Genomic DNA, 25,108 nt, shown 5'->3' with positions numbered 1-25,108 from the left:
AAGTTAATTTAATCATATGTACGGGGTTAATTTGTTTTATTTCTAAGTCTATAATAATATCGTCAACACATTACTGTCCCACTGTTGGGCACAGATCTAAAGATCTTAGGAGAGGGTTTTATGCTGTAGGCCGCTTTATTCCTTCACTGAGAGACACACACAGGCAAATACAAAAACACCCAGACCCCGAACAGAATTCCGAATTCATCATTTAAATATTTATCTGACCGGGGATCGATCCCGGAACTGTGCGCAGTTGACCGGTATAGCGACCACCACGAGTGTTCGTAAAAGGCAAATAAAATCCACAAAATAAATTCAACATTTTATTGCATTCATTTATAAAACTCATCAACAGTCAACACTTAACTATACGTATATTTTTAAAGTTTTCTCCTTAAAACGATATTAGTTATTATACAATTTATTTATTATTTTACAATTTCCTAACGACGGGTTTAACATATAAATTGTTAACTTTTCTTTGTCTTTATTATTTATAATCTTTGTTATGTTTTGGAGGATATGGTAAGGCAACTTCTTTTCGTGTAATTCAAGTAGAAATTGCGACAGAAGCAGTTTTGCAATCGAGCTAAATACAATTCAACTCAATTTTACCTCATAAGACTTAGGACATATAAGTGTGCTTGAAAAAAATAGCACACTTAATGTGTATATTGAAAATCAGATATTTTTTTTATTCCCAACTTATTAATAACCCCAAAATTGTAACTTTTATTAATATTAAAGTAACGCGCAGTCCACCTGATGGTAAGTGACTACTGGCGCCCATGGACATCTGTAATCAACCCTAGGAAAGGTTAGATTCCTACCTGAGGTCGCCCACAAATGCGTTCCTGAGGAAAGTTGAAACACCGCGGATATAAATATGTCTCCCTTATCACACAGGGGCGTTCCAACTAAATCCGAAACTAAGTCCTAAACGCATTTTTTGACAACGCAAGATTATGGCAAAATAATTCAATTTATCAAAAATTAACAAAAATTGCACATTGAAGCTATGTTAATAATGTTAACGTTTATGTTACTTATACATAATGTTAAGTCACATAGTATATAAAATACCATCACATTATTTAAGTAAATGATATTGGTAAAAGTAATTTAACATTACTTTACAAGTACACTAACATTTACAAAAAATATAATTTTCATTTGTAATATAACATAATATTTAATTACTTATTATTAACATATTTAATAATAAAACCTGTACACAATTAGCTTAAAACCGATATTATTTTATTAAAGTCGTCATAAGAATATTAATTAACAAATATTGAACCAATACAGTTAATATTTTTCTAAATTATCAAATAAGGTATCTGAATTAAAAGTTTAAAAAAAATGTAAAAATAAAAATATCAATTTTCGATAATATGCATAATGATTAATTATACTAATTATGCAAAACTATTATGCTTACTTGATACTACAAAATTAATAAATGACTATGTAATCGAGCCCTTATCGAAATAAAAATATGTTTCCCATTATTTTGTTTATTTTATTTGATGAGAAACCAAAACAATTAATTTCCTTAAAACAATTAATTAGATCGATTAAAATGCTTCTAAAATATGAAACTGATTCTTGATACTACGTGTTATACTTATAGAAATGCTATAAGATATTTTACAGGAAGAAATAAATTGTAACCAAAAATTGCTTGTAACATACCCTTTGGTTACATACAGTAACAGTCGGTAACAATTAGTGTTATATCGACAAAAATGCTATAAGATATTTTTCAGGAAGAAATAAGATGTAACCAAAAATTAACTGTAACATATCCTTTGGTTACATATAGTAACAGTCGATAACAATTGGTGTTATATTGATAAAAATGCTATAAGATCTTTTAGACGAAGAAACAAGTTGTAACCAAAAATTAACTGTAACATATCCTTTGATTACATACAGTAACAGTAGATAACTTTAGAAGTTATATTGGTAAAAATGCTTTTAGATATTTTACACGAAGAAACAAGTTGTAACCAAATATAAACTGTAACATATCCTTTGGTTACATACAGTAACTTCGTTAAAAATAAATAACCTTGGACCTAGAACATGCTTACATATCACAATTGACTTTTAATGTATTGCTTCTACGAACTTTGGACATCAACTTCGGTCTAGTGAAAAATATATGAAAATAAAGTTAACAAAAAACATATAAGGTTGCGTATCCACCCAGTCATTTTAGGTACTTTGTATATTTCTAATTATATTTATGTAAGTGTCATATACAATTAAATGTTTAAATTAATGAATGGCGAGAACTTAGCTGCCAATGGGACGTGAAAAGAATTATAATTTCTTACAAATTAGGTTTTGCCTTTAGTTTTCCATTTATCGTTACTTCCCAGAATTTGATCCTTATAAGCGTCAGTATCTAAGTTAGTAGAATAATATAGGGTGCGGTTTTTTTTTTCAAAATGAATTCGTTCGATTCCGGTCTTGAGAAAAAGATATTTAAAAAAAATAATGATGCAGTTTTAGTTTTTATCAAAATCGGCCTTGTAACTTCTTTCACCATTTTTCGCTAATCCTTATAGATTCGGATTTAGGCCTAAAGGCCCATTTGATAAATTCACCCTGTATATCGGTATCGATTTTATCGGTATATCGATATTACAGACTTTCTAACTTCGAATGGAAGATCAACGATTACTTATGCGATGCTGATATATTATAATTATCAGTACAAATTAATTCAGAACTTTCATATAAATTACATTTCATTATGCAACAATATCTTAATCTGCTAGATAACACTAATTAGAGCCACTTTTATCATTCATAGCTGTTTATTACGCAGTATCAAAATACTTATATATTTGGTCCAAAGCTGGCAACATTCCTTACGAATATGTGTTACATATGTGTTACCTCAGGAAGTGTCTGTCGCGTCTCTTTCTACTAAAATGGGCGTGGTCTCCGGCGACTTTAGTATTTTCCGCACGAGGATCCAAATACCTACCGCTAGTAATACAATTCCGATTGCCTGAAACAAAATTTTAATCATTTGTTATAGTTGTATAGTCCGCGCCAAACTGCCAGTCCGCTGTAGTTGCTGTGAGCAGGTCAGAGCGGCCTAGCAGTTTTACGCGGACTTTACTTGCAGCTAAACTATATATAAATGAGAACAGTTTCTTACAACTACTCGGAAAGAAGATGATGATTTTAAATACTCACAGTGAGCGCATAGAACGCGTACGGCACTTTAAATCGCAAGTTGAGCGCGAAGCGTGCCAAGCGAGCGTACTCCTCGTCGATGAGCAGCTCCTGCCGGAACCAGAACATCGGCACCAGGGTATCCGCGTCGGGCAGGTGGTTGTTCAACCTGGACACACAATGGACATGATGACAGACTTTAAAACGCCCTTTATAATGTAGGTAGAGTCCGCGCCAAACATAAAGTCCGCTCTGAAGTTACTGCGCGCAGATGTCACTCAAAGAGCCAATGTGATCGAACTCAACTACAAGAATAAACTCCGTAGCGACGTAAGGGCACACTAACGCATCTATGTACCCGCGGACGAGAGCGGGCAGCGGAGGGTGCCGGGGGGTCCCACGCTGTCTTCGTCCCGCTAATATCAACAATTTGCTATTGTGACGCGATTCGTTTCTATATTCGGAGCGGACAAGAAGTTTGGCCCGGACTATAATTACAGTTAGTTGATATGAATATTAAACAAAAATCTTCAATATTTTTACAAAGTACCTTTTAATGGGAAGTGGCTAAGCGGCCACTGCCGGCCACGGACATCTGTAATCAACTCCAAATAAGATAAGGATTCCTACCAGAGGTAGACTACAAATACGTTGCTACCGCTAAGGACTACGTTGGATCGGACAAGTATGTATCACTTACCACACGCTTCAAACCAGAACACAGCAGCGCATAACACTGCTGTTATGCGGCAGAAATAGGGAACCACAGCGGGTACCAATACCTCCATACCATAATAATTGGTAGTAATAACCAGTATAGTTAGACAGACCGGAAAGTTATGACCGTCACGCCTATTTCTGTCTAATAATAAGCGTGGCAAAGGTCCCCTCCAAATGATACTATTACGCTATCCAGCATTACAATTTTGTTCAGATAGTTTCATTTATATTTTCTCTTCAAAAAACCTCCTCTTATTCATAATAATAATTAAGTAATTATATCTACTAGTAGCAAGACTTACGTGATCCCACCAATATGCCTGACGAGCAAGTTGATCTGCAGCTGGGCGGCCACCGACAGCGGCATTCCCGTGAACATCTCCAATGCTAACCTGAAGTTATGTTCCCTGGAAATTTGAATATACTTTATTTAGTCTAATTTGAGGTGTGGATTTATAAACAGTACGTACACTACGTTCATATAAACGTAAACGGAAAATACATAAACGTTTACTTTTTGTTTAATTTCTGCACTACAAATGTAAATTCAGTAAACATATAGCAAAATAATTACATATTGTTTGGGTACCAGACGCTTGTAATATATAGGCCTAGACCCTATAGACTATAAGAGGGTTTCCAGGTTTACGGACGACTATAGTAGAAGGTCGAATTTCTCGGCAAGAGACGACGAGAAGGACGACTTTATGTGTGGTCGCACATCGTTGTACACACCAGACAGCAAAGTGGTCGTACCCACCTGAGCAGAACACGACGGGGTAAACCTCTTAGAGAATTGATTTTAGTCTAGTAAAAATCTCACGTAATCCGGTGTCGTTCCCACGGCACTGGTACCCTTTGAAAGTTCTCCCCACGTCAACAAAAAGAGGATGTAGTCCATCAGTTTTGCGGGCTACGTGGAAATTCTACACGTGAGTCCATGTGGGCAATGCAGTCCACATGCGGGCCTCATCACAGCGGGGGGCAGGGGTACTCACTGGGTGGGGCGCAGGCCGTCCACCTTGCCCGCGTAGTAGGGGTCCATGTTGAGGAAGTGCGGCAGCGTGACGAAGGCGGGCGCGCCGTAGCGACACGCGGACACGTTGAGCCCCGCCTGCATGCAGTCCACATGCGGGGGGCAGGGGTACTCACTGTGTGGGGCGCAGGCCGTCCACCTTGCCCGCGTAGTAGGGGTCCATGTTGAGGAAGTGCGGCAGCGTGACGAAGGCGGGCGCGCCGTAGCGACACGCGGACACGTTGAGCCCCGCCTGCATGCAGTCCACATGCGGGGGGCAGGGGTACTCACTGTGTGGGGCGCAGGCCGTCCACCTTGCCCGCGTAGTAGGGGTCCATGTTGAGGAAGTGCGGCAGCGTGACGAAGGCGGGCGCGCCGTAGCGACACGCGGACACGTTGAGCCCCGCCTGCATGCAGTCCACATGCGGGGGGCAGGGGTACTCACTGTGTGGGGCGCAGGCCGTCCACCTTGCCCGCGTAGTAGGGGTCCATGTTGAGGAAGTGCGGCAGCGTGACGAAGGCGGGCGCGCCGTAGCGACACGCGGACACGTTGAGCCCCGCCTGCATGCAGTCCACATGCGGGGGGCAGGGGTACTCACTGTGTGGGGCGCAGGCCGTCCACCTTGCCCGCGTAGTAGGGGTCCATGTTGAGGAAGTGCGGCAGCGTGACGAAGGCGGGCGCGCCGTAGCGACACGCGGACACGTTGAGCCCCGCCTGCATGCAGTCCACATGCGGGGGGCAGGGGTACTCACTGTGTGGGGCGCAGGCCGTCCACCTTGCCCGCGTAGTAGGGGTCCATGTTGAGGAAGTGCGGCAGCGTGACGAAGGCGGGCGCGCCGTAGCGACACGCGGACACGTTGAGCCCCGCCTGCATGCAGTCCACATGCGGGGGGCAGGGGTACTCACTGTGTGGGGCGCAGGCCGTCCACCTTGCCCGCGTAGTAGGGGTCCATGTTGAGGAAGTGCGGCAGCGTGACGAAGGCGGGCGCGCCGTAGCGACACGCGGACACGTTGAGCCCCGCCTGCATGCAGTCCACATGCGGGGGGCAGGGGTACTCACTGTGTGGGGCGCAGGCCGTCCACCTTGCCCGCGTAGTAGGGGTCCATGTTGAGGAAGTGCGGCAGCGTGACGAAGGCGGGCGCGCCGTAGCGACACGCGGACACGTTGAGCCCCGCCTGCATGCAGTCCACATGCGGGGGGCAGGGGTACTCACTGTGTGGGGCGCAGGCCGTCCACCTTGCCCGCGTAGTAGGGGTCCATGTTGAGGAAGTGCGGCAGCGTGACGAAGGCGGGCGCGCCGTAGCGACACGCGGACACGTTGAGCCCCGCCTGCATGCAGTCCACATGCGGGGGGCAGGGGTACTCACTGTGTGGGGCGCAGGCCGTCCACCTTGCCCGCGTAGTAGGGGTCCATGTTGAGGAAGTGCGGCAGCGTGACGAAGGCGGGCGCGCCGTAGCGACACGCGGACACGTTGAGCGCGCCCGCCGGCAGGCAGTCCGCGTCACGCACCTCGTCGCAGTAGCACGCCTGGGGGTGGTATTGTAATATAGGGGTATTAGCCGAGCATGCAGTCCACCTGATGGTAAGTGACTACAGGCGCGGTCCCAGGGGTGGGTTTGGGGGGACAAGGATCATGACCCCCCAAAACCGTCGACTCCTTGGACTTGGTTAAATTTTTTGTCGTAGCGAAACCCTGAATGAATTCCTTTCTGCCGCGGGGGTAGCGAAGAGGATAAGCAATAAAGGAGGACTTTACAATTAATACTAAAATATACACTTAAAACGCGTGAGAAAAATAATTTATTTTTAATCTAATTTCCCCTGTATCCCTCAACAAAATCTTATGCTGCGATCGCGCCTGATTGGCTACTGTCACCCATGGTCATATTGGTCATCTATAAACAACTCCAGATAAGATTAAATTCTTGCCTGAGTCGACCACAGATGGGTCGTTACCCCTGAGGATTAAGCTAGAGCATGTATATGTGAAGTGCTCTTAGCACTCTCTTCAAACCAGAACACAGCAGCGCTTAACACTGCAGTTATTAGTCAGAAATAGGTGTGCCGCTAGAGTCTATGAAATTGATAGAATTGCTGAAAGTAAAAAAATACGAAATTTTTAAACATGCTTACACGCGTGTTAGCGTTTGTGATAATGTTGTAACTTTGGAAAATAACTCACCATCTTAGGATATGAATAGCCATTATCAAAAACTGAGTCGTTCGCCGCGTACTGAACGCCACTGATGTCCCTCACGGTCACTGGGCCGACCTTATGTAGGGATATGTACCTGAAAACAAAACAAAATTCCAAAATGAGTTGGTGTTTATTTTTTCAGGAGAATGTTACCAACAATTAAAAAATCGGGTGCGGAAAGTACTCTCATATGCCGCCCCAAAAATGGAAATTAAAGACCCTTTTTTAATTTTTGATTTTTTTTTTATGTATTCAGTGACACTCATGCTAGCAAAACGGATCTAACAACACCTGATATATCAAAATCCGTCAAGCTGTTTGTCTGTCAGAAAACATTAATATATTTCTGGCGAAATTGAGTCAAGAGAAAAAGTTGTTAACGCTCTGACTCGCCAAAATAAACTCTATGTCATGGCATTATGTTTGGTGTATAATTTGTTTTTTATGTTATTTTAAAATCGTTTTGACTTACTGACATTTGCCTTTTTAAAAATTTTGTCATTTGTCATTTAGTATTTTTGACATTTTGCTAATTTGTTATTTTGCGACTATTTGTCTTTTTGCACTTCCTTTTTCCTTTTATGCAACTAATTTCATTCATTCGTTCATTCAATTAGTGAGGGACGTAGGGAGTAGTTCTATATTGACGAAAATACGGTTTAACAACAACAATCATCAGTTAGTACCAGATAGACTTATTGATACTTTCATTTCATTAAAAAAAAACAAACATGTACCTTTTCTTTCGTTGACGAGGAAACCTTCAAAAGGTACCCGACGCCATGGGAGTGACGCCGGGTTATGTAGGACTTTTACCGCACTAAAACCCCCCCGGGTGGCTGTCCTCGACGTTTGGTGGAGAACTCCAGGATCTCCAACGGAACACAACCGGAGTCATCCTAACGCCTGCCCTGAGGGGAGCAATTTACGCTCTTCTCACATCCCCTGGTGATTACAGCGATATGCGACCACACAAACCGCTTCCTTCCCGGGGTCGCTTGCTGGACGGTTCGAGCTCCCACTCTTGCCGCCCGCAACTCCGGAAGCCCCTTTTAGTCGCCTCTTACGACAGGCAGGGGATACCGCAGCCCTATTCTGGTCCCGGTACTACAGGGACAAAACACGCAATACCTAACAAAACAGTCATCGAAAGTTCCAAACATTCCACAGATAACGTTAATTCTGACTCAGATATAGATAATATTAAAAATAGATTAGCTAGATAACACACTTGTGACCGTGGGACCAATACTAGTGTCACAATACGATAACAACATCGTATGTTAAGATTTGCGATATCTCTTAATTATTATTCGCATATTCGCATTTGGATTGAATGCCACGAGCGTGCGTCATATGCGTTATCCAATCTTAATGCCCGAAATCTTATCCTTAAATCTCGACCGTAAATAAAACTTATTATTCAATACCTAGAAATGACTGTCCTACTGAAAGAATGAGACATACACACACACATCAAAACCTTTACCATCGTCTATTGGGTAAAATGGATAAAAAAATTATTGTTACACCGACGTTACGAAGGACTCGAGTCTAAATTTTATTGACTCGATTCAACTATGCTAACTCAGTGTCTACATTAAAGATGAGCCTAAGTCGTTTAAATCGCGACTTGAATTCCTATAGAAAACACGAGTCTTAAAAAACTCAAGTCTTAAAAAATATTCATATTTTTCTGTCACTATTCTAGTCTTGCAATTCACCATTCGAGTCCATTTAAATAGGAATCAAAAGACTCGAGTCTTTTGCAATTCTAAGTCAAAGTAAACTGACGCACATATGTCTAGCGCGAAGACTGTGAGCTCCGGCGCTCCACAACTCTCCGGTAGACCCGCGGACTACCCCACACCAGTCTGTACATGGGCCGGTTGGAGAATTACCACTTCTCCACGTCACCCAGCTATGAGAAGTGCTCCGTTGTACTCACGTGCATATGTCCGGAGCGAAGACCATGACCTCCGGCTGGCCGAGCGCTGGCGCCCACAGCTTACCAGTGGAGCCACGCACTTCCCCACACCAGTCTCTGTACATTGTTCGGTTGGAGTATCTCCACTTCTCCACGTTACCCAGCTATGAGAAGTGATCCATGGTACTCACGTGCATATGTCCGGAGCGAAGACTGTGACATCCGGTTGGTCGAGCTTTAGGCGCCCACAGCTCACCGGTCCCACGGACTTCCCGCACCAGTCTCTGTACATCGACCGGTTGGAGTACCGCTGGTTCTCCACGTTACCCAGCTGTGAGAAGTCCTCTATAGTACTCACGTGCGAAGACCCTGATCTCCGGCTGGCTGAACTCCGGTGACCACAGCTCACCAGTGGAGCCACGGACTTCCCCGCACCAGTCTCTGCACATCATCCAGTTGGAATACCACCACTTCTCCACGTTGCCCAGCTGTGAGAAGTCCTCTATAGTACTCACGTGCGAAGACCGTGACCTCGGTCTGGTCGAGCTCCGGCGTCCACAGCTCACCAGGGGCGACGCGCACCTCCCCACACCAGTCTCTCTACATCGTCCGGTTCAAGTATCTCAACTTCTCCACGCTGCCCAGCTTTGAGAAGACCTGCATTGTACTCACGTGCATATATCTGGCGCGAAGACCGTGACCTCCGGCTGGCCGAGCTCCGGCGCCCAAAGCTCTCCGGTAGACCCGCGGACTTCTCCACACCAGTCTCTGTACATCGTCCGGTTGGAATACCGCCACTTCTCTACGTTGCCTAGTTGTGAGAAGTCCGACGCGCCGGTATTCATTATGAACGAGCCGTCATATTCCAATGAGTTGTTTCTCTAAAATTAATGATAGAGCATTATAAAGTTGTTCGAAGATACATAATATCGTGTATATTTTATAGTCCGCGCCAAACTGCTAGTCCGCTCTGAAGTTGTTCCGAGCGGGTGTAATCAAACAATTTACTATGGCGACGCGATTCATTTCTATATTCAGAGGGGACTAGCAGTTTTACGCGGACTATAACTGAATGAGGGCCATGGATATTAATATAAATCCGAAAATATAAGAAATAGCGAAAAATGCTTAAAGAGGTCGCGATTGCTATAAAAACTAAAATTGTACAATTGAATGGTTTAGAAAAACGTGTATAACGAGTAGGCAATAGGCAATAAAAACTGTATTATTACATCAGATACCTACCTAAAAATCACTTACAAATACAAATTTCTGTAAAATTAGGATAAATGACAAACTAAACGAAAGTCTTGTAAAAATATATAGTTCCCTGTTGCCCTGTTGGAAAGTTCAGCCTGTATAAATGTGCTTTGTATAATTTTAACAAGGAACCACCTTGGAACTGGAAGGGCCCCTGTTATATATATAATTAGTTACAGACATCCATGGGCGGCCACATCCATCAGTGATCAATGCAGGCTCGTATCCTATTTCAATCTTACATGCTTTGCGTACTTTCAGAGATACGCGCATTAAAACAATCTTTTCAGCTTAACATTAAGTATAGATAAATCCACAGATAATTAACATTACTGTTAACACCTATGCCTATCCGAGATAACGAATGGGGAAGCAAGTGCCGATGATTACGCGTATATTACAGAACGGTGAAAGTTGCAACCGTCCGGAACATCGCAACCGTGACGCAACCGATTGCTTACGCTTTATTTGGTTGCGTTGCTTCATTATTTCATTGTTCATTCCTTGACTTATAAATAGATATTGATAAAAGGATTCAAATCGTGTTATATTATAGGAGTAGAAGACGAGGATGCAGTCCACCTGATGGTATGTGGCTACTGCCGCTATTGCTAACTGAGGACCAAGCTGGAATGCCTCGGAAAAGTATGTCTCCCTTACCACACCCGTCAAACCAGAACATAGCAGCGCTTAACGCTGCTGTTATGAAGCAGAAATAGGTGTGGCGGTGCCGCCGGATTCGAACCACAAAGGATTCTACCACCTTCAAATAGCTATCCAGCCATTAACTTCGATCCATTAGCCTAGTAATAAACAGCGGTTGCGCCTAATTAAGTCACGAAAACAAATTTACATCAAGTCACAACACGTGGTTTAAGCAACCGTCATATGATAGATAGATAGATAATATTTATTTCAAGAACATAAGCAACAACAACAAATTATAATACATAATAAAGAATGAAATCCAAAACCACACATACAAATACACAAACGAAATTTATATGACATCTTCGTTACGAAAATTATACTACAATTTTTGCCTTCCCCAATGTTACTTTTTCTTAATTTTGCCACAAAAAAAGTATTGTTGACGTTTCGCCTGTTGCTACGGTAAATTACAATAGATGCGCTATTAGACCGCTTCTCTAGCTATCTTTGTAGCACTTTTAGTGTCAACGTATTTGAGTTGAGACACGACATCGATATAAGGTACATGCACGTCACTTCAAATACAGTACTGGTATACTTTTTGCTATTAATTTTACATTTTTTTTATAGTGACAAGAAGTTTAACTTCTTACATTAATAATCCTGGCATACTTTTCGCTAATCACAGAAACTGCCACTTGATGCCACTGCATTACTATGTTGCATTTTGAGTTATCGGCCGATAACAATCGCGGGCCGCGATTATTGCAACTACACGTCATATTTGTTTTTGTTTACTATTCCTACAATAATATTATCGTGTTCTAGATTTCAATGTTTGGGTATATTTGGATGTTTATGTAGTTTTATTTATGACACATAGGAAATTCTTGATGGAGCTACGAGTCAATGTTTAAAGACCTTAGTAAAACCTAACGTTGTTTCACTACAGAATCAGCAAAGCTTCACTCATTTCTGCCTCATAACAGCACTGTTGAGTGCTGCTGTGTTTGTGTCTTGCGTTCCCTTCAAGGTATGGTAATATACAATTGAATAAGGCGGTCCAACTTAAAAGGTTTCAGCTAAGCTTCTGTAGATACCGATTTCAGGTAAGACTAGATTTCAGGTAATGCCGATTAGATATATTGATATGTCGTGCGGCAGCAGCCATTTTTTTATTACGATTGAAGTATTATGAGTAAATAAATAATTATGATGCTGATGATACAATCCTGATGATACAAGCATGATGGTAAATCATCATTACCACCCAGGGATATCTGGGACCGTATAGGAAAGGTTCTTCCTGAAGCCGATCACAGATGCGTTGGCACTGAGGGCTAGGATAGTCGTCTTATAACTAAGTGGGCACTTACTAACAAATGAATTGTACACTAATAAAAAACTCTGACAATTTCCTCAATTCATTTCGTACGTATTCTAATATATAATAGTAAAAGTAACGGTCGAACGAGTATATAAACTAGAAACAAAACAAAGAAAAAGGATTATTCATATTTATGATAAACAATCATGACCGTGCATAACTAAATATAACCAAGAGAGCTATTTTACTCATATAACGTAACACATATTTACACATATATATGTGCAAATATGTGTTACGTGTTACAGGACGAGTATGATTCATTCGAGTGGTCAAAGTTCATTATTTATAATATGATATGATACTTACTAAGTTTTAAATAACAAGAAATTATGCAGTTTATTCTGTGACTCACAAAGTTTACATATTTTTGTTAATTTCAAAATTATGTTTGTATTTTTGCGTCAGTTAGAACATTATTTATATTTTTTTTAATTTTAAATTTCTTTGAAATTCTGGTGGTGTATTTACTACAAAATAAGGTGAATTACTTTTTAAGATATAATTTTAAAGTAGTAAGTAATAAAAATATAAAATAAACAATAACTATCGAGGAATGGAGAAGAAAATATAAAACGAGAAAAATAGCTTTCATTAAGTCTATTTTAGTTATTTTATAAAAATATGATAACGAAAAAATGACATTACTTAATCTTAACCGCCTAAACTTATCAATTCGATTTATTTGGGCATTGACTCAAAATCAGTCCGTTGTACCAAGAAAACAAAGAAGATAAAAAGAGAATAAGAGTGGATAAAAGGGAGGCGATAGAAAGAGTAATTGAGAAAGGAATGAAAGAAAGAGAAAACATAATTCTGATCTCTAACTAACATATCGGGTTCCCTTCTACAGTAGAAAAGATAAAATTTAGACGGGCAGACAGGGTGGTAGATAAAGGAGGATTGAAATGGAGGATTAATATGTAAGGAGATAATAAAAGAAAAAGAGAAAGATAAAAAGTGGAGGAAGGAAATGAAAGAGAGATTTTTATAAATATAGTATTGAAGTAGCAGGCGAGTCGAATGAAGTCCACCTGATGTTAAGTAGCTTCTGCCGCCCAAAGACATCTGCGATCAACTTCTGACAACACCAGATTCCCACCTGAGGTCGGCCACAAATGCTACCTCTGAGCACTAAGCCGGAACGCCTCGGAAAAAAAAATTCTCCCTTACCACAAAGAGCTTAAGCTTTAAAACAAGCAAATCATAACACAACTCACCGTATAGAACCAGCCGAACTTATCGAAGGGTATGTTGAAGGGCAGGTCCGGGAACTTGGTCGCGATGTTCAGGATGGGGTCGTCGATGCCGTCGAAGAGCCACGAGGACACGTTGGCGGTGATGAAGAGGTTCTCGTGGAACATCCGCATGAACACGTCCACCGGGACCTTCACGATGTCGCGCTGGTGACGCATCAGGTACGCCACTGTCTGGAAAACGATGGGTGGTTAGCTGATTTTTTTGAGATATACTTCGTTTAATACGCTTGGAAAAAAATTATGAATGTGACTTTTTGCACTAACATGTAAAATCGACACCATGAAGTTAGCTACACTGCACACACGTGCCCGTGCACATACGTATGAATACCGATGGCTGTGTATGCATAAACGTGTGTATGTGTCCGTGTGTAGCACTACGCACACACGCACGTATGTGCACACGTATGAATGTACGAGCATAAGCGTGTGTATAACGCTTATGCTCGTACGTATACAGGGTGAATTAAAAAATCACCCTGTATACGTACGTTACTTCCCAGAATTTGATCCTTATAAGCGACACTAACAGATAGTGGAATAATATAGAGGTGTATTTTTTTTTCAAAATGAACTCGTTCGATTCCCGGCTAAGGAAAAAAATATTTAAAAAAACTAATGACGCAGTTTTAGTTTTTATCAAAATCGGCCTCGTAACTTCTTTTAGTATTTTTCGCTAATCCTTATAGTTTCGGATTTGGACCTGAAGGCCCGTTTTAAAAATTCACCCTGTATATAGTAGGCGCGAAACTATTAGTCCGCTCTGAACATTGAAATGAATCGAGTCGTCATAGCAAATTGTATAACTATACCTGTTCGCAACAACTTCAGAGTGGACTAGCAGTTTGGCACGGACTATACCTTCTCACGCACGCGTGTTGCCCGCGGTGTACCACAGCCATCAGTATTCACACTAACGTTCTGTATGCAATATTTATCAATTATCGCTATCGAATGGACGGAACGATGGCGCTGATTGTTTTTTAAATTTCTTTGAGATCTGACGAGTCTACGTTCAAACATTACTGTGCTTCCAAAGTTGTGCCAACCATCTCATTTACATGCTTTGACAAGGCAAAGCATGTTTTTCTGTGTCTTCTGTCCTTGTTTTTAGAAAGTGTTATGCAGTTCTCGTACACTTTGTCTCCCTTACCACTTCAAACCAGAACACAGCAGCGCTAAACACTAATGTTATTAGGTAGAAATGGTGTTGGTGCCGCTCGGGTCGAACCACAGAGGTCTACCATCCTCAACAACTACCTTCTACCTACAACACTTACGACAACAATGGGGTTGATGCTGGTGATGGGGTCGGAGAGGCTGCCGTTGGACAACTGCGGCTGGAACTGCCACGAGCGCTTGTTGTAGTACGTCACCGTGCTGTTGTTGTCGTTCCACGTTATGTTCTCCTGGTGGGCAAATGTAAAAAAAACAGTAATCAGAAAGAGTGACAAACGATCAGAGTTTGACATTCGATTATTGAACGTTCTAAAGTAAAAAGACACCATAGTAAAAGTTATATTTCACGTAAAGCATTTTTGATTTGGTTTGATCCGAGATCCCTAACAATAAGGGTCCGGAGTTCGAAACGGAGTATGTCTGGTCTGGAGTCTGGACATATCATTTCTCATAATCAATTACGTATTAAAAATCAATTATAACGCGTATTGAACAAAAGAAAAGTATCGTGAGGAAATGTACACGCCTGGGATTTGCAAAAAAGTTTTATAAAGTGCAGGAAGTCTACTAATCCCCACTTGGCTAGTCTAGTGGCTAAAAGTGGTGGGCTATGGCTTAAATTATTTTCGCTGTAAAGAAACTCGTGCCCAGCAGTAGGGCACAAAAGGATTAATTATGAACATTTAATATAAAACATATAGGTAACGTAGAATATAAACTAATAAAATTATCAATTATAAATTATCTCGCCTATATATATATATATAAATATATATATATATATATATATATGCATATACTGGAAGTCAATGATTCATTATAGTGGTCAGAGTTCATTATATATTCACTGATACGATTTCTTCTTTCATATTACGTGACAAACATAGTACATGAACGTACAGATGGTTTTAATTGACCTCCTTTATGTGTCGCGGCGCATACTGCGGGGAGGTCATGTTGTAAGTACATAATTGGTTTTGCTAAACAGATTTTGATAAAAGTAGCCAGTATTGATGGACTATGGATCTATGGATACATGGATCTTAAACTAACTAAATATAAAGCGAAGTATTTAACATTACAGCCTCATGCAAGTAAAATCAAACAATCTAAAAAAAAGTTTTGACTTTCAAATACACTTATTTACAGAAATCAATGACATCCTAACGTTTGTGTATATTTTTTAAAGATTCGAAGATAAAAGATTCGAAGATATTATTGTCTGACATAAAGTCTCTCACGAGGACCTTATTACTACTTTTTATGCACGATTTTCAAACATTTTATTCAATTTTCAAATATACTGTAGAATAAATTTTAATATTAATTTGTTTTATGCAGGAAGAGCCAATTTTACAAGCTTTTTTTAATTCAATTTAAATTTACATACATTACATCTGTACATAAATTTTATTTGCAAATATTACTCTTTAAAATATTCCTATTTGGCGTACATATCTATTTATTATTATATTAGTAACGAAATACATTTAAATTCACAACTTAGTAACATTATGACCCAATAATTGTTTTTTTTTATATTCTCAATAAAGTTATATTTTATTTAATAAAAACTTATTTCCATATTCATTTAATAAAAACTTATTTGTATGACCATATTCAAGATTTTCGTCTATGCAGAGTGTAGACTAGATCATCATGTCTCGCTAGCGGATGCCACAATTACAATGGCATCTAGTGTTTCAAACCGGAACACAGTGATACGTGCAACTGTAATGAGTGGGCGATTTCTCTGTGCACTATGCGCTGGTTACATTAGGCTCAATTAGGCTGTCAATTGTGAGAAAATCCACAGACGGCGCCGACAGTTGTTTAGGGAATTCTCGAGAATGGATTCCCCGGAAGACGCACAACCTTTTTTTTGGCACGTATTTAGTTTGTACGTTCCACAATTGACATAAAGTTCATTATGCTGTGCAGAATTTGTTTGCAAAAATTAGCTTCCATTACATTCCGCGGCAATGTAAATTGAGCCTTAAGCTCAGAATACACTAAGGGACAAACGGAGTGACATGTTGCGAAACATGTTGCTCGTAAACTACGTAAAATGTCCCGAGACAAATGTCGCGGCACATTTTGCAGGCCACACTAGTCAGTGTTTATAGAAATGTCGCCCGAGGAGGTTGTGGCTATTAGTGCTGCGTACATTATTTTATCGGGTAATAAGAAGAAACGAAAGAAACGGTGGTGGATGCGTAATTATTTACGGGAACGAGAAACAAGAATCAATATCTTAAGTGACCTTCGGTTATCCGATGGATCATTCACTAATTTTACGCGAATGTCATCAGCCGATTTTGAAATTTTATTGAAAATGATCGGTCCATCTATATACAAACGTGATACAAAACTACGGAACGCTGTTGCCCCTCATATAAGACTTGCAATCACATTGAGATATTTGTCGACTGGCGATTCATATACTTCCTTATCGTACACTTTTAGAGTGTCAAAGCAACTGATCGGTAGAATAGTACCAGAAGTTTGTAAAGAACTGATAAATCAATTGAAATGTTTCGTAAAGGTAAGTAAATACATACAGATTAATTTTTAACACCAGTTTTATTCAAATTAGAATCAACAACTTAAAAAATACAAAATATTAGGCTTAATAATACGATGCTAACATTGCGCATATTAAGTGTGTATTGTTATCATTGCTCGTTTGATGACTCCATCGTTGAAATAATTTTTGTTATAGGGTCATCATCCGGACTAAAATTATTACTACCGGAGACGGTACTATAGTTGCGCTGCCCTGCTGGCTGGCTATTCTCATCTACATAATCAGGACTGGCATAGCTGGATGTAGTACTATAGCCGTGATGCTCAGTCGGCTGGCAATTATGGCCGGAACGGTATTTCCCCAAACGTGCATCAATAAGAATATTATTTATATAATATTTTGCCATCAGTATGGAATTTGTGTCTTTCATTTCACGTAGCTCTGACGCTACGTATTGCCCATATACAGAAAATTCATCTTGAGACAACATTTTGCTTTTAGCAAGACTCATAACTTCATACGCTTCGTTCATTCTATCTTCATTTGGTAAAGTTCTTTTGCGAATTCGAGACGTAGATGGCCTAATGATTTGCGGATCTTGCGGTCCTTCCTGATTAATAACTTGCGATTCTAATTCAACTGTAGGCTGATTATTCTCTTGAAGAGCTTCTGCATTTGGAGACTCAGGAATCGTGTCTTGGCTTTGTTGTGTCTGAAAAACATTAAAAATAAAATTTATTATTCCAGGTTCCAGCTACAACAAATGAATGGAAAGAGAAAGCTCGTGCTTATGAAATTATATGGAACTTCCCTAATTGCCTTGGGGCTATAGATGGCAAACACGTTTCTATTATGGCTCCTGCTAATTCGGGTAGTGACTACTATAACTACAAAGAACAATTCAGCATTATTTTATTAGCTATTGTGGATGCAGATTATAATATTATATATGCAAATTGTGGTGCTAAAGGAAAATCTTCGGACAGTGGAGTATTTCAAGAGACTGCTTTTTATAAAGCTTTGACTGAAAATCAGCTTAACTGGCCAGATCCAGAACCCATACAAGAAGGTGGGCCTAGTATGCCCTTCGTACTCGTAGGAGACAGTGCTTTTGCACTAACAGACAACATGATGAAGCCATATCCTGGTAACCATGAAGCAGGGACAATGAAACGAGTTTTTAACTATAGACTATCAAGAGCTAGACGAATTGTTGAAAATGTGTTCGGGATTTTAAGTGTTGTGTTTCGTGTATTCCGAGGTCCTATTGCTCTGCGGCCTGATAATGTTGAACTGGTTGTAATGGCATGTGTATATCTGCATAATTTTTTAAGACGAAATTGTCAATCAAGATCACTCTATACCCCTCATGGGACCATCGATTATGAAAATTTTGATCATGTTATTGTAGAGGGATCCTGGCGCCGAGAAAGTACACCTTGTAATATGTCTAATTTAAATAATATCGGCAGGCGCAACCCACAGTCGGCTATAGAAATAAGAAACAATTTTGCTGAATATTTCGTAAGTGCACAAGGACGTGTACCTTGGCAGAATAATTTTTAGTACATATAAGAGTATTGTACCCCAGACACTACATTTATATTCTTGCATAATTAAAAATTGGATATTAACTAATTACACTTGACTTTGACTTACCGATATCTCCAATGAATCCACGCCACCAGACGTTGTAGCTCCTTTCAACAAAAACTTCATTGCGTCATACGCAAACCATGTACTGGACTTAACATGATCTCGTCCACTACCCGTAGTTTTGGACGATATTATTTTCTTTTTCTCCCGGATAAATTGGGAACGAAGTGTATGCATTTTGTTCTCTATTTCTTTTTTTGGTATGTTTAGGGCCTTTGCTATGTCCTCCCACGCGTCATTTTTCTTTAATTTATTGCGGTAATCTCGATTTGTAGTATCCCATAGCAATCCGTAACTCTGGTAGAGTTCGATCAAATGTAGCACTGTTTCGTTTCCCCACACTATTGACATGTTGAGAGACACGTTGCGCACGCGTCCACACTCAGCGACAACCTGCGCGGCACTGACGCGCAACACGTGCGCCCGCTCTCAGTACGGGAGCTGGCAACATGTCCCGCGTCACGTAAATGTTCCTCAAAATGTTGAGGGGCATGTTGCGGGACACTATGCAACGTTGCAGCGTCACGTATATTGGGTATTGCGCGTCATGTTTCGAGACAAAATGTTCCCTAGTGTATCCGTGGTCTTAGGGAACTATTCGCCGACAGTCGCCAGTAATAATGACAGTGTTTAAGGTGTTATTCATTAGTTACGTGAGAAGTTTTTAGCGATTTTTCGAAGCGCTTTAAAAGGTCAATTGTCGCGAGATTTGTCACTATTTAATAAACCCTCTTAAATGCCTCACGTAATTAATAAATGCCCCAAAGGTTATGCTACTTATATCTAGAACAAATTATTATATTCATGTTACATCAAAAACACGTTAAAATATTTTCTTATTACTTCATCTTAAGGGTGGTAACATAAATATAAACACACCAATTCAACAAATTTATAAATTCGTCTAACGCCTATATTTTATGGTCCATAGAAATCTAAGATACACGACACAAAGCCTATACATATACTAAAACCAGAACCACTACCTTCACATTCACATTCACAGCATTCCATCGCCAAAACCAGTCATTCACTCACCGCTACGTGCACTCGATCCTAGGATGACGTCATTACCCTAACCTACAGATGACAAAAAATGTTTATTTACCACGACATGATACCACGACACCATACCTACTGTACTTAAATAACACTCTTAATGATTGCTTACTCAAGTGCGAGTGAAAGGAGGATTATACTTTGTATTTTTTTAGTTTTTAGAATATAGACGTAGCATACAGTGCACCTGATGGTTACTGCCATCCATGGACACCTGTAATCAATCCCACCTAAGAGATGCTTAACAGAGGTTGGTTATAGATGTCGCTATCCTGAAAGAGTAAATTGGACAGCTTCGAATAATTATATCTCCCTTACCATACCCTTCAAACCGGAACACAACAGCGTTGTTATTGGCCAGAAAAAAATAACTGTCTCTTCCTTAACACACCTTTCAAACCCGCACACACAAACGCTTAAAATTGCTGTGTTGGGACAGTAATAGGTGTTATGGTGGCCCTTCCGATATTGAACAAGTGAACGGTTCTTCGAACCACGACAGGTTCTACCACCATTAAATATGACGATACGTAAGTAATATGTCACTGACATCACTATTATACGACTATTTATAATATTTTTATCGTAATGCAATGTGCAAACCACTACTCGTATGATTACCTATTTATGATATACTGTCATTAAATATTTATAGTGTTTGCATAAGAATCTTCATGGACAATTATATTTCCATTAAAGTGCAAATTACTTTTTTATAAAATTGCAAAGGTAAACGACCATACATTCGAAATGGTAAGAAAATGATTTAAAGGTGGTAGAACACTGTGGTTCGACTCCGGCCGCACCACCGCCACACCTATTCCTGCCTAATAACAGCAGTGTTAAGCGCTGCTGTGCTCTGCTTTGAAGGGTGTGGTAAGAGACATGCTTTTCCGAGGCATTCCAATTTAGTCCTCAAGAGCGGTGCATATGTGGCCGAGCTAAGGTAGGAATCTAATCTTATCTAGGGTAGATGTCTATGGGCGGCAGGAGCCACTTACCGTCAGGTGGACTGCATGCTCGTCTATTCCGATATGATAAAAAATCCATTCATCGTCGTCGCTGACCCATTGCTGTCCAATTACTAGGCATGACCCTTCTCTGGGTAAGAGGAGCATGAGACCTAAGTCCAATATTTTAAAACATATTTAAAGAGAGATTAATATATATTTTAAAATTCAGCTTCTGCATTGGAAAATACGCCCCGATATTGCAAACTGAATTATACCTATACGAACAAATATTTTCCTTATAACCAATACGGAGGCCATGCAGAATATTGTTATTGTGCACCAAATCTTTCTCTACCTACATGAGTCATAAAATACTCGTAGTAATGCTAAGATTACTTCCGATCTTATCGCTATGATAGCGATGTTTACCAAATAAATTCTTAACTACAATTCTGCTAAAATTTTGAAGCGAGAACTTCCTTAGCGGCATTGTGCACTTTTTGTAATGGTTAAAAATGTTAAACGACACGTCGCGTCAGGACACGTGACCTGAGCGAAAATTCGTAAGACTGTCATGTTTGTGTACGATCGCGCAATAAATGAATATTGTATTTTAACACATAAATAATACTACTTATATACTGATAATTAGGGATGCGCCGAATATTCGTTTGGTATTTGGTATTCGGTATTCGGCGTATTCGGCATCTTTTTTGCTATTCGTATTCGGCCGAATTATTCGGTTTTAGTGCCAAATACTCGAACCGAATATGTTCGAGTATTTCTATTTTCTGGTATACAAGACATGGTACAGGACTAAAACACAAAACTTCTTATATAAGATTTACGTTATATTATAAGTCAAAATCAAATCCTATGAATAATATGTTGAATAAAACTAAAAAATAAAGTAATTAAACTTCAAATCCACATTTATTTTGAAATCTCAAGTCAACACATTTTCACTTAATCTATAGTTAGTATAGTCAACATTTATTTTAAACCTAAAATCAGTAATCATTTTTAAAACTCAAATCAAGATTTTAAAGTGTGAATGAACACACATAACTGGCAAACTGACAATAAAGAATGGTAAACCGAATAATTCGGCCGAATATTCGGTTCGATAAAGGTTAAACCGAATATTATTCGGTATTCGGTTATTCGGCGAAACCACTACTCGGCGCATATCTACTGATAATCAAAGTAATTACTGCAAAAATATTCCCTAACTATACCAAAATATCAAAAAAGCACAACGTTAATATTCAAGTTTTCAATTCTGCGGCAACCCAGTGCAACCCAACGATGTTTTAAAGAAATTGCAAAAATGTCAGCGGACAGAGATAGAGACAATATCTCTTAGTTTCCGTTTCATTATCATTAACGGACACCCTTATCTATTAATAGTTCTATTATTATGGTACATTTAAATAAAACTTTATTTATAAGTAGGTATATACCTACAAATGTCTCCTTAACATGTCAGAAATGCATTACGCTAGCAATCGGTGGTAGGTTGCCGATCGAACCATACTGGTTATTTTTTATATACATAATATTGGAGTCCGCCTGATAGTAAGTGGCTACTACCGCCCGTGGTCATCTGCAATCAAACCCAGATAATATTAGTTTCCTACCTGAACTCGCCGCTAGCTATGAGGACTAAGCTGGGCTGCCTCGGAAAAGTATGTCTCCCCTACCATACCCTTCAAACCAGAACACCGCAGTGCTTCTTAACACTGCTTTTATAAGGTGCCGCGGGAGTCGAACCACAGAGGGTTCTACCGCCTTCTAAACTTCTTTCTACCATCTTTCAACTATTTTCTGTCACTTTAGTCCTGATGGTCACACTTTATAATAAAGATAAGAAAGAATAACAAAGGTAAGTCCTTATCCGAAATAAAAAGTACAACTTCTATGAAAATTGTATGTTACCAAAAGTGCATTATTAATTTAGCAAATACCTTTGTGTAATAAAGATTAAATCAATTAGCACATTACACACCGGAATATGAAACGGCAATTAAACAAAATTAATTTTCCGACAACGTTAATTTGATAATCCCAAAAATGTTTCCATTTTTTTGAAGTATATTGTAATATTTTTTTGTTTTGTAAATTAGCACTTTGTTTGCGTCTTTATTTACATTGTTATCCGACTGTGAAGGCTAATGTTTTCGAGTGCACGCAGATATGTACATCTCATTTTTTCAAAAAAATATTGAATTTTAAAAAGTCTACATTTTGACAACAGCATCAACTATCGAGACTCCAGATGATCCCAAAAGCACAAAAAATCTTTGTCAGAATCGGTTAAGCAATTCTTACGCTGTTTTTTTTTTATAACATAGGAGTAGGCTGACGAGCATGCAGTCCACCTGATGGTAAGTGGCTACTGCCGCCCATGGACATCTGTAATCAAGCCCAGATAGGATTAGATATTCCTACCTGAGGTCGGCCACAGATGCGCCGCTACCCCTGAGCACTAAACTGGAACGCCTCGGAAGAGTATGTCTCCCTTTACCACACCCTTCAAAACGGAATACAGCAGTGCCTAACACTGCTGTTATTAGGCAGAAAGAGGTGTGGCGGTGGTGCCGCCCGAGTCGAACCACAAAGGGTTCTACCACCTTCAATTCTTAGAAGACAAAAAAATACGCGACGAATAGATAACCTCTCTCTTTGGGAAGTCCGTTAAAAATACGAACAAACGGAATGACATTAGGTAAAATAATATTTTTAAACACGTCATTAGAATAATGAACGCATATTTGTCAACTCGAAGTTGAACTTTAAACTGTACTATACTAAACTGATAATATAATAATAATTACACAATTGTACGCCGGATACACTAAACTCCCGATGGTATGCGGGCGCGATCCGTTTTTAACACAAAACACACAACAAGAACACAAGTTTTCATAGACATTTCAGCATTTCTTATTACCCATTTCTACCCGACTACGAGGGGTTGAAAACAAATGTCCCATCAAGTTTAATATCACAGACCTGTATTTGTTTTGTATATTTAATGTAATATAAAAGTAATCTTTACCTTAGTGTGATACTCCCTAAACACATAGGGACCGACTTCCTCCAACCTGATTGTGACGTTCTTGCCGGCCAGTATATCATCCACGTTAACTATGTTGAACATGAAGCATTCCAAGTACATCGGGATGGGGATCTCACGCCAGATCGCGAAGGAAGTCGAGTCTTCGGACAGGACCATCATCTAAAACAATTACCTATTACTAAATGACGTCAAATCTCAAAAACATCCGAATGAAAAAAAGAGTTCAGTTGACATTTGCGCAAACAACAAATTTAACAACAATAGTTATGTTTTTTGTGATTAAATTATCTTAGGTATCCTGGTGATAATTAATGTATTTATGTTTATGGCACAAACATCACACCATTTGTCTTATACGAGCATCTCGTAGCATAGTAGTATTACACTTTGTTTTCTTGATTGAAAAATACACTACTAACCTTTGTACTTAGATTGATGAAAGATATTCTAGGTTTTCACCAGTTGTCAGGAAATACCTATGTCTAATGGTGAAACGAAAAGGATTTGCAGCCATCACGGGTTTCAACTTTCAAGCGTCTTATGAAAACTCCATCTAGCAAGGATTCAACCTTTGACTCCTTTTCAAAGTCAATAAAAAGTTTTAAAACACCAACTCACCCTTTGCAGCTGTGTGAAGAATATCGGCGGCCAGAAGACCAGCATCACCGCGCCGACGACCACTAGCACTGAGCCGAAGCCCAGCAGGCAGGCGCTCTTCCTCGTCGACGACACCATCTTCAGTTAGCCTGCTGACAACCCAACCAATTATTATTTGTGAACTAAAAGTACCCAATCCATGGACATGTCTAATTTACTTCGGATAGGATTAGGTTGAGCACAATAGCGTTGTATTACCTGAGGACTAAATTGACACTTAAAAGTCGAATCAGGATGGGTTCTGCCGATTTTATAATTGTAAAAACATAAAAAGATGTAGGTTAGGTTAGGTTATATGCGTTTTTTTCAGTTTTTTATATAACTTATGATTAAAAATAAAACTTGTTTAACTTAAATGTTTTCACCTTTTTAGCT

At 39.6% G+C, this 25,108-nt stretch overlaps 2 protein-coding genes across 2 annotated transcripts; both read right to left on the bottom strand.

The window, feature by feature from the left end:
• Positions 1–313: 313 nt before the first annotated feature.
• Positions 314–24,816, bottom strand: LOC140749764 (protein croquemort-like). The gene is made up of 10 exons (XM_073082922.1): positions 24,695–24,816; positions 24,056–24,235; positions 14,901–15,029; positions 13,582–13,791; positions 9,736–9,944; positions 7,122–7,230; positions 6,306–6,466; positions 4,224–4,328; positions 3,223–3,370; positions 314–3,031 (listed from the first exon to the last, which is right to left on the bottom strand). The coding sequence occupies exons 1-10, from the start codon at positions 24,809–24,811 to the stop codon at positions 2,918–2,920; spliced, it is 1,482 nt and encodes a 493-aa protein (XP_072939023.1). The 5' UTR covers positions 24,812–24,816; the 3' UTR covers positions 314–2,917.
• On the bottom strand, positions 17,364–19,569 carry LOC140749763 (uncharacterized). Its single transcript, XM_073082921.1, has 2 exons — positions 18,986–19,569; positions 17,364–18,038 (listed from the first exon to the last, which is right to left on the bottom strand). The coding sequence occupies exons 1-2, from the start codon at positions 19,331–19,333 to the stop codon at positions 17,475–17,477; spliced, it is 912 nt and encodes a 303-aa protein (XP_072939022.1). The 5' UTR covers positions 19,334–19,569; the 3' UTR covers positions 17,364–17,474.
• Positions 24,817–25,108: the final 292 nt, after the last annotated feature.

Source organism: Epargyreus clarus, unplaced genomic scaffold (genome assembly GCF_041222505.1).
Source record: "Epargyreus clarus isolate Ecla_fem2 unplaced genomic scaffold, WU_Ecla_fem_2.2 ptg000018l, whole genome shotgun sequence".
In the NCBI taxonomy this organism is placed as follows: domain Eukaryota; kingdom Metazoa; phylum Arthropoda; class Insecta; order Lepidoptera; family Hesperiidae; genus Epargyreus; species Epargyreus clarus.
The sequence above is the reverse complement of the archived record's forward strand: the minus strand, read 5'-3'. Positions and strand labels throughout refer to the sequence as shown.